The following is an 11011-nucleotide window of genomic DNA, read 5'->3' as shown; positions in this document are numbered from 1 at the left end:
TAGTAAAGACTCACCCGTCAGTGACTCACCGACGCGTCTTCCAATTCCAAAACTTTATTGAAACAACCTCGTTAACAGGTAAATAACAGAGCTACAGCGCCCTCTGCTGTTGGAAAGAAAGTGCCTGAGAACCAAGGAAATGTCCATGTTCCAGTCAATGATGTGTGTATATATACAGTAACTCATTGCATATACCTTGATACTACACAATATCCCTCATTCATAATGATGTTACAATACAATGGTACTATGCAATGATGTTACTATACAATTCCCACTTCAATGGGTTGAAGTGGGAATTCAGAAGTGGAATGGAGGAGCCCCTATTTGCAACATTGTCTCAGAGCATTTCGTATTATTATGTATGTAAACCCGATACATCTGTTTGTATGGCATCTGTTTGTATATATTTGAATGTCCATCATCAATTTCGTGTGATATGTTACGAATTGTAATTTGTACAATATGTTATGAATTGCAAAATGTACAATGTTACAAATTTCCTAAATGTATATGTTAGTAATTCCAATTTGTTGTGGCTAACATTAGCTAGGTGGTTCAAGCTAACGTTAGCTAGCTCTAGGGATTAGGGTTAGGAGTTAGGTTGACAAAAACCTAAGGTCTTTGTCCACGCAGAAATCAAATTGGCACAGCTGGATTGTACAATATTTACCCATTTATTATTTTTTAAATGATTCTGCTCTGTCAAATTTGTTGTTGATCATTGCTAGACGACCATTTTCAAGTCTTGCCATAGATTTTCAAGCAGATTTAAGTCAAAACGACAACTCATGAACATTCATTGTCTTCTTGGTAAACAACTCCAGTGTAGATTTTGCCTTATGTTTTAGGTTATTCTACTGCTTCCGGTGTGTGGGTCAAATCACTAAGGAAGCCAAGCCAGTAAAAAAGCCATATTACAACCTATGTTGTGATAATTGTGTAGTTTGCTCTTTAACCCATTTGTTCATATGCCACAGTGATATACAATAAAGCTGTGACATCAAAAAGAAAAGTCACACAATGCCGGAATGAACTCAAGTACAAATGCAGTGCATTCGGAAAGCATGCAGGCCCCTAGAATTTTTCTACATTTTATGTTGTTTTTATTCTAAAATTGACTAAATTTGTTTTTTTTCCCATCGTCAATTTACACACAATACCCCAAAATGACAAAGCAAAAACAGGATTTTAGAAAATGTTGCACTAAAAATAAACCCTGAAATATCACATTTACATACAGTTGAAGTTGAAAGTTTACATACACTTAGGTTGGAGTTATTAAAACTTGTTTTTCAACCACACACACAACCAAAACTTTAGTTTTGGCAAGTCTGTTAGGACATCTACTTTGTGCATGACGCAAGTAATTTTTCCAACAATTGTTTACAGACAGATTATTTCACTTATAATTCAATGTATCACAATTTCAGTGGGTCAGAAGTTTACATACACTAAGTTGACTGTGCCTTTAAACAGCTCGGAAAATTCCAGAAAATGATGTCATGGTTTTAGAAGCTTCCGATAGGCTAATTGACATCAATTGAGTCAATTGGAGGTGTACCTGTGGAGGTATTTCAAGACCAACCTTCAAACTCAGTGCCTCTTTGCTTGAAATCATGGGAAAATCAAAAGAAATCAGCACAGACCTCGGGAAAATAAATTGCAGACCTCCACAAGTCTGGTTCATCCTTGGGAGCAATTTCGAAATGCCTGAAGGTACCACGTTCATCTGGACAAACAATAGTATGCAAGTATAAACACCATGGGACAACGCAGCCGTCATACCGCTCAAGAAAACGAGTCCTATATCAACATAACCTGAAAGGCCGCTCAGCAAGGAAGAAGCCACTGCTCCAAAACCGCCATAAAAAGAAGAACACCATCCCAACCTTGAAGCACGGGGGTGGCAGCAACATGTTGTGAGGGTGCTTTGCTGCAGGAGGGACTGGTGCACTTCACAAAATAGATGGCATCACGAGGAGGGAAATTCTGAGGACATATTGAAGCAACATCTCAAGACATCAGTCAGGAAGTTAAAGCTTGGTCGCAAATGGGTCTTCCAAATGGACAATGACCCCAAGCATACTTCCAAAGTTGTTGCAAAATGGCTTAAGGACAACAAAGTCAAGGTATTGGAGTGGCCATCACAAAGCCCTGACCTTAATCCTATAGAACATTTGTGGGCAGAACTGTAAAAGTGTGTGTGAGCAAGGCCTACAAACCTGATTCAATTACAACAGCTCTGTCATAAATAATGGGCCACAATTCATCCAACTTATTGTGGGAAGCTTGTGGAAGGCTAACCGAAACGTTTGACCCAAGTTAAACAATTTCAAGGCAATGCTACCAAATACTAATGGAGTGTATGTAAACTTCTGACCCACTGAGAATGTGATGAAAGAAATAAAAGCTGAAATAAATCATACTCTACTATTATTCTGACATTTCACATTCTTAAAGTGGTGATCCTAACTGACCTAAGACAGGGAATTTTTACTAGGATTAAATGTTAGGAATTGTGAAAAACTGAGTCTAAATGTATTTGGCTAAAGTGTATGTAAACTTACGACTTCAACTGAAAGTATTCAGAACCTTTTTTCAGTTCAAGTCCGGTCTCTGGCTGGGCCACTCAAGGTCATTCAAAGACTTGTCCCAAAGCCACTTCTGCGTTGTGTGTGCTTAGGGTCATTGTCCTATTGGAAGGTGAACCTTCGCCCCAGTCTGAGGTCCTGAGCACCCTGGAGCAGGTTTTCGTCAAGGACCTCCCTGTACTTTATTCCGTTAATCTTTCCCTCGATCCTGACTGGTCTACCAGTCCCTGCTGCTGAAAAACACCCCCACGGCATGGTGCTGCCACCACCATTTTTCACCGTAGGGATGGTCCCATGTTTCCTCCAGATGTGACGCTTGGTATTCAGGTCAAAGAGTTCAATCTTTGTTTCATCAGACCAGATAATATTATTTCTCATGGTCTGAGAGTCTTTCAGTGCCTTTTGGCAAACTCCAAGCGGGCTGTCATGTACCTTTTACTGAGGAGTGGCTTCAGTCTGGCCACTCTACCATAAAGACCTGATTGGTGGAGTGCTGCAGAGATGGTTGAATTCTGGAAGGTTCTCCCATCTCCACAGAGGAAATCTGGAGCTCTGTCAGAGTGACCATCGGGTTTCTTTGTATTCTCCCTGACCAAGGCCCTTCTCCCCCGATTTCTCGGTCTGGCCGGGCGGCCAGCTCTAGGAAGAGTCTTGGTGGTTCCAAACTTCTTCCATTTAAGAATGATGAAGGCCACTAACTTCTTGGGGACCGTCAATGCTGCAGGTATTATTTGTTACCCTTCCACACATCTGTGCCTCAACACAATCCTGTCTCGGAGCTCTACGGACAATTCCTTCAACCTCATGGCATGGTTTTTTCTCTGACATGCACTGTCAACTGTGGGATGTTATATAGACAGTTGTGTGCCTTTCCTAATCATGTCCAATTAATTTAATTTTACCACAGGTGGAATCCGTGATAGTACCACCCCCCTGAAGCACTGCACCAGCAGCGGGACGACACCGGCCTCTGGGACGACCACAGGGACGCAGTGCGGGTCGATCAAGGCAATGACGGTGAAAATCCCTGGTCAGCAAAGCGTCCAGGATGTCCACCGCAGGATCCCAACGCCGCCCTTCTGGGCCATACTCCTCCCACTCGATGAGGTACTGGAGAAGCCCCGTCCAATACCTCAAATCCAGGACTTCACGGACCGAGTACGCCGGACCTCCCTCGATGTCCAGAGGATGAGGCAGGGCATCACTGGGTCCAGCCTCAGCGAGGGGACCAGGCACCACTGGCCTGATGAGAGACACATGAATAGTTGGGTTAATGCGATAATCAGCAGGGAGTTGCAAATGGTACATTCATTTATTAACCCTCCTCATGACTTTAAACGGCCCCACAAACCGCGTGCTCAGCACCCGGCAGGGCAGGCGGAGAGGCAGGTTCTGGGTGGAGAGAAAACAGGTGCCTCACTGCGGTGGCGGTCAGCCTGTTCCTTGTGCAGACGCACGGCCCGCTGGAGACGATTGTGTGCAGCGTTCCAGATCTCCTCAGCGCACGGAAAGCAAAGGAATGCGTAATGCAGAGGCCGGTGAGCTATCTAAAATATTCCCGGCAGCTCTGGAATCAATCAGAGCTAACAGGAGTGAGGGGATAGGATATTCAGGGAATCTAATTGCATCCTCCCTGGGTTGGAGCAGGGCAATTCCCTGGCTTGTCACCTCCTCGCCTATTAGTGGATAGAGGGCAGGTCGGGGAGAAATTACCCCTTTCTCCACAGTAGGAGCAGAGGCCCAGATTCCTCCTCCTCCTAAGCGCTGCCTCGGGTATAAGTGCAGAGCACACCTCCATCGGCTCTGGCCACAGAGTAGGTGTAGCCATGGGCTCCGGATTCCACGCAGGTCGTCGGGACCACAGGTTGTCCAACCGGATCGCCATGCTGATGAGCTGTTCGATTGACAGGTTATCATCACGGCAGGCTCACTCCATCTGTACCTCGTCCCGCAGTCCGCTGCGTAAAACGGTGATCAAAGTCAACTCGTTCCATCCAGTGGAGGCCACGACGGTCCGGAACTCCAGGGCGAACTCCGAGGGGGTCTGAGTAGGCACTCACCCCTCTCTAGGCCCTCCACAGGATGATCAAACACCGAGCGGAAGAGGGTGAAGTGCTCTTAGGACTCGACCTTGGGTCCACCCGTTTCCCGCTGTCTCCATTAGATGGGTTGATTATTCTGTCCCGTTGTATAATGATAGGAGACAGGTGCAGGAATACAAACGTTTTTTGTATTTCACTACCCAAAATGGCGTACGTCATGAACATGATGGGGATGAAGCCCAAAACAAACCCATATATATATAAAAAAAAACACAGGGCTGTAACCCAAACAAAGAGCGAGGTGTAAACCTCTAATAAATAGACAGGACGAGACCCGTAATCATAAGTGCACGCTAACACAGTAACACGCAAGCCAATACAAGAGCACAGGTACAAGACCAACGAACATGGAACAGAGGGCACATACATACATACACATACCAATCAGGAGGAATGGGAACCAGGTGTGCATGATGAGACAAGACAGTCCTGGGTTGGTGGTAATGAATCCAGTTCAGTGACGCCTAAAGGCCAGTGATGTAGACCTCCCGAGCTGGTGAAAGGACTGATGCAGCAGTACCAGGGGAGCCGTGACAATTATGGGATATTGTGTGTAGATTGCTGAGGATTTGTATTTATTTAATCCATTTTAGAATAAGGCTGTAACGTAACAAAATGTGGAAAAAGTTCAAAAGGCACTGTATATATATATATATATATACACTTCACAGAAAATGAGAAATCTTCGGTTCATCACGCAGCTTTTGTACGTCGTCGAGTAGGCGAAAGGATGATTCCTCAGTGTGTGATATCAACTGTCAAACATGTAGGAGGAAGCGTGATGGTCTGGGGCTCTCTTGCTGGATCCAGAGTCGGTGACTTGCAGAGTGGCACCCTGAACCACAACAGCTACCACAGCATTTTGCAGCGCCATGCAATACGCTCTGGTGTACGCCTAGTTGGTCAGGGGTTCATCCTACAGCAAGATAATGACCCAGAACATACATCCAGACTGTCAGAACTACCTAGAAGAAAAGACAGTAGGCTTCAAATCATGGAATGACCAGCAGTCTCCAGACTTAAAACACCATTGAGCTGGTTTAGGATGAACTGGGCAGAAGGGTGAAGGCAAAGCAACCTACAAGTACAACACCTTTGTGGGAACTTCTGCTACAGTGTTGGGAAGAACTTTCCGAACAATATTTGATTTACATTGTAGTAAGAATGCCACGAGTGTGTTTGGTTACGTCTGCAAAAGATGGCTACTTTGGTGAGTCAAAAGTAAAAATGTGTTAAGAAATCATGGAATCATTTTGTTTTTGTCTCCAATTGTTTCTTCTATGCTTTAATTTCAGAGTACAATTAGACATTAAACTGTGAATTTCAATAAAAACTGGAAAAATGGTGTTCTAAAACTTTTGACAAATAAAGTGTGTGTGTGTGTATATATATATATATATACAGTGCCTTGCGAAAGTATTCGGCCCCCTTGAACTGTGCGACCTTTTGCCACATTTCAGGCTTCAAACATAATGATATAAAACTATTTTTTTGTGAAGAATCAACAACAAGTGGGACACAATCATGAAGTGGAACGACATTTATTGGACATTTCTAACTTTTTTAACAAATCAAAAACTGAAAAATTGGGCGTGCAAAATTATTCAGCCCCCTTAAGTTAATACTTTGTAGCGCCACCTTTTGCTGTGATTACAGCTGTAAGTCGCTTGGGGTATGTCTATCAGTTTTGCACATCGAGAGACTGACATTTTTTTCCCATTCCTCCTTGCAAAACAGCTCGAGCTCAGTGAGGTTGGATGGAGAGCATTTGTGAACAGCAGTTTTCAGTTCTTTCCACAGATTCTCGATTGGATTCAGGTCTGGACTTTGACTTGGCCATTCTAACACCTGGATATGTTTATTTTTGAACCATTCCATTGTAGATTTTGCTTTATGTTTTGGATCATTGTCTTGTTGGAAGACAAATCTCCGTCCCAGTCTCAGGTCTTTTGCAGACTCCATCAGGTTTTCTTCCAGAACGGTCCTGTATTTGGCTCCATCCATCTTCCCATCAATTTTAACCATATTCCCTGTCCCTGCTGAAGAAAAGCAGGCCCAAACCATGATGCTGCCACCACCATGTTTGACAGTGGGGATGGTGTGTTCAGCTGTGTTGCTTTTACGCCAAACATAACGTTTTGCATTGTTGCCAAAAAGTTAAATTTTGGTTTCATCTGACCAGAGCACCTTCTTCCACATGTTTGGTGTGTCTCCCAGGTGGCTTGTGGCAAACTTTAAACAACACTTTTTATGGATATCTTTAAGAAATGGCTTTCTTCTTGCCACTCTTCCATAAAGGCCAGATTTGTGCAATATACGACTGATTGTTGTCCTATGGACAGAGTCTCCCACCTCAGCTGTAGATCTCTGCAGTTCATCCAGAGTGATCATGGGCCTCTTGGCTGCATCTCTGATCAGTCTTCTCCTTGTATGAGCTGAAAGTTTAGAGGGACGGCCAGGTCTTGGTAGATTTGCAGTGGTCTGATACTCCTTCCATTTCAATATTATCGCTTGCACAGTGCTCCTTGGGATGTTTAAAGCTTGGGAAATCTTTTTGTATCCAAATCCGGCTTTAAACTTCTTCACAACAGTATCTCGGACCTGCCTGGTGTGTTCCTTGTTCTTCATGATGCTCTCTGCGCTTTTAACGGACCTCTGAGACTATCACAGTGCAGGTGCATTTATATGGAGACTTGATTACACACAGGTGGATTGTATTTATCATCATTAGTAATTTAGGTCAACATTGGATCATTCAGAGATCCTCACTGAACTTCTGGAGAGAGTTTGCTGCACTGAAAGTAAAGGGGCTGAATAATTTTGCACGCCCAATTTTTCAGTTTTTGAATTGTTAAAAAAGTTTGAAATATCCAATAAATGTCGTTCCACTTCATGATTGTGTCCCACTTGTTGTTGATTCTTCACAAAAAAATACAGTTTTATATCTTTATGTTTGAAGCCGGAAATGTGGCAAAAGGTCGCAAAGTTCAAGGGGGCCGAATACTTTCGCAAGGCACTGTATTTATATATTCATTCATTCCCCACACAAGCCAATACTTTGCTCATCCAATTGACAGACTTGAATACAAATTTAACAAGGACAAGGGTTTTGAAAAAGCACAACTGCTTTATTTTTTCTCTCAATAAGGAAAGGGCGATTATGATCACATATCTGAAAGGATAAACAACAGGTAGGATAAATAGATAGTATGATCAGTTCCAGAGTGAACAGGTCCTCTGACAAATTAAATATGTCTCCTAAAAGTACCAACAAAAAGCATCAGGACGATATCTTGGTGTAGGTACAGTAATGAGTGAAGACGAGAGCAGGCAGAAACCAAATTAAGTTTCTCATGTGTGTATAAGACGTTTCAGTGTACACCTTCCAGTCGGTCCAAAAAGCACAGTAGAGATGGGCAATAAGCCAATCTGCAAGTGAAAGCAGTCCACCCTGTGAGAACATCATAGTGACCTTTGAAACACTTACCCTTTTATTAGTGATACAATATATGACTCAAACATATGATTTTAGACTCCCACCCTCCCCGACTGACCGTAACTCTGAATATAGTTGAACAGGTATGCATCATGTACAGACGTCAGTGAAACACTGCCATAAAATACGAGTCTGAACATTTTGTAGTGTCATGGAGCATTAATACGCAGAAACATTTATAACCAGTTATGACATTGGAATAGTAAGTTTCAAAATGAGTGCCCCCCCCCTTTCTTTTATCACAGATGCCAACATATTATTTTTCTAACAAAAATGCTTTAATATTTCCTTCTTCAGAGAGCCCAAAACAACTGCAGCGTTCACCAAAAAACCTACGCGAAGAAAGTACATCAATTCATCAAGCAATTCTAAACACCCTCTTTTGTCGTGAAATTGTAACATAAAAATAGATATTTGGACCCTGATTGAGAGTTAGGCTGCGTTTATTGCTAGCGCCACCCCAGAGGCCTTACATGGTGCTGAATGTTCACTAGAGGTGTGCCTACTCATTCCTTCACTAACCCCTCCACCTTTCCATCGAGTTGTGTTCAAAAAGAAAAATAGAGAAGTGTTTAATAGCTCTAGGAGCAAAAGCAAAAACACTATAGGAGAGGGAATATAAAAGCACTTGACATGTATCAGATGTGAATTCAGATTTCAGCAACTCATTACAACCAAAAGGATAGCAATAAAAAGCAACATTTCAATCAGCTGTTGAGATCGTACAGTAAGTCAATGAAGCCCGTCGTCACTCCCAAACACTATAGATACTCCCTAACACTATAGAATAAACCACATGTTTTGCCAGCTCGGTTGATCAAAACCTCACACTACGGCAGCAGTGTCTGCTGTCTTTTGAAATGTTGCGATAGGGTCCTGAATTAGGCTCTACGATTAACACACATTCAGCACATCACATGCACACACTGCATCAACGCTAGGATAGCTTCAAATGAGGCAAGATGATGATTTCTCTAAAAAGTCCTAGTTTTTGCTTCTGTTTACAAAACACATAGGAGAGAGAGAGAGACAAAACAAAAGCAGAAAAAAACAGCCTTCAAAAAAAAATAACAGAAACATTTTCTAAAAATCGAAGCAGTTTTGTCACAGTTCACGAGCTGTGTGAAGTACCCCAGGGGTCTCTGAGGGCGACACGCCCCAATTCACACCTTTCCATGTTTACACACAATGATGTCCTTAAAATCTGTCTTTGAAGTCCTTTAATAATAGAGCAAACAGGCGATGATTACTTTAAAAAACAATATTAAAACTACCAGCAAAAATCTTCAAAAAGTGAAGGAAAAGGACACGTTTGTTTTTTACGCTTACAGATTTGCTTTCTTGTGGTGACATGTCAAGTGTCTGCCTCCTCTACTGGGCTATAGTCCAAAAAAGTAGTGTGGCAAAAACGGGGTGAACTAGGAGTGAACTATCTGCAGGAGCTGTTCGTTTCCTTTTTTGGATGCAGAGCAACACAGAAAACGTGCATTTATTTCAGATTTTTTTGTTACCGTTCTTCTCTCGAAAAAGGACAATGTTAATAAATAAGGAGAACCTTGAGTCTGCTTATACACACACACACACACACGCGCGCACACGCACACACACGGTGTTTAATAATAATAATAAGTGTCCGGTTCTGATAGTTCGGGGAGTTGGTACAGTATGCCTGCTTGCTCCTTAGTTTGGCGCCCGATCTGGGGGTTGGCAATAGAGGCTGGTAGGTGGGTCGAAAGAGGGTGCACAGGGTTGTGTCTTCCAGGGGCAGGTTGGGTGGAGGTTGAAGGTCTGTTGCCATGCCTTGCCCTCCACTTTGACAGCCTGGGGTTTGATGGCTCAGGTGCATGGTGCTGGTTTGCCCTGCCAGCCGGGAAGGGACTCCTGGAGTGTGCTGGTCATCAGGCCCCACGACAGTGCCTTCCCCTCACCCACCAGCTGGCGCTCATTTCGCAGGGCTTTACTCTAACACACACATGAGAAATGCAAGGATAACATTTCATATCTTTTTCAAGTGGACAACAAAACAATAACACTAATGTCACCAAGGAGGGAAATAGTTAAAACAATCTAATTTCAAAACGGTCTAATAGCGAGAATTAGACACCATTAGAAAAAAAGCTATTATCAAGCATCATTTTTGTTTTGCTACAAGTATTATGCACGGGAGAAGATGAATACAGTATTTGTGTAACATTTCAACACATTCAAAAGAAACACCAGAGCATTCATGTAAGAACTGCTTGCTGTGTGTAAAGAACATGACCCTGTTACATCCAAGTTGTAAATATTAGAGGTAAATATGTATGATATTTGATTTACAGCATTTATTTATCGCCCATGACATTTTCTTTGTGCATTTAATTGTGTTCATGTAATGATATGGGATTGTATGTGTAATTTGTTTTGTGCATATAATTGTGATAATGTACTGATATGTGATTTTGTATTTCTTTCCTTTTGTTTCCATAAATGCCCATCTAGAGACGGGTGTTAAATTAGCATAAACTAGAAACACCCCTGCAATGCATCGGACGATTGTTTGTTCAATGTCTTTGTACTTGTCCCTATCCAAATATACCAGTAAATGATACTACGTGCCTACAAGATTAGGCTACCTATGTCTATGAGCACCATTTGATTAAATGCAGTTCCCTAGGTAAATTTAAAGACAAGTTAATCTTGTGATGAGAATTTTATACCTCAAGTACCATATTACTGGTTATGACGCAATATGTTCATTATTAATTACAATAGTTCATTAGCAGTGCATCCAGTTGAGTTCATTCAGAGCCATATATAGTCTGTTCAGGGCAACTTTG

General features: G+C 42.4%; 1 protein-coding gene across 22 annotated transcripts in view; it reads right to left on the bottom strand.

Moving 5' to 3' along the window:
- Positions 1 to 7803: 7803 nt before the first annotated feature.
- prrc2b (proline-rich coiled-coil 2B) overlaps positions 7804 to 11011 on the bottom strand; it is a 41245-nt gene continuing 38037 nt past the window's right edge. For all 22 annotated transcript variants that reach the window (XM_021602484.3, XM_021602478.3, XM_021602486.3 and 19 more), the window contains one exon: positions 7804 to 10154. Coding sequence is in view for 9 of the 22 variants with exons in the window: in XM_021602478.3 (XP_021458153.3) it covers positions 10029 to 10154 (126 nt within the window). In the remaining 13 variants the exon portion in view is untranslated. The remainder of the gene's footprint in view (positions 10155 to 11011) is intronic.

The sequence above is a fragment of the Oncorhynchus mykiss genome, chromosome 5 (assembly GCF_057628025.1).
Source record: "Oncorhynchus mykiss isolate SJ-2025 chromosome 5, ASM5762802v1, whole genome shotgun sequence".
Classification (NCBI taxonomy): domain Eukaryota; kingdom Metazoa; phylum Chordata; class Actinopteri; order Salmoniformes; family Salmonidae; genus Oncorhynchus; species Oncorhynchus mykiss.
The sequence above is the reverse complement of the archived record's forward strand: the minus strand, read 5'-3'. Positions and strand labels throughout refer to the sequence as shown.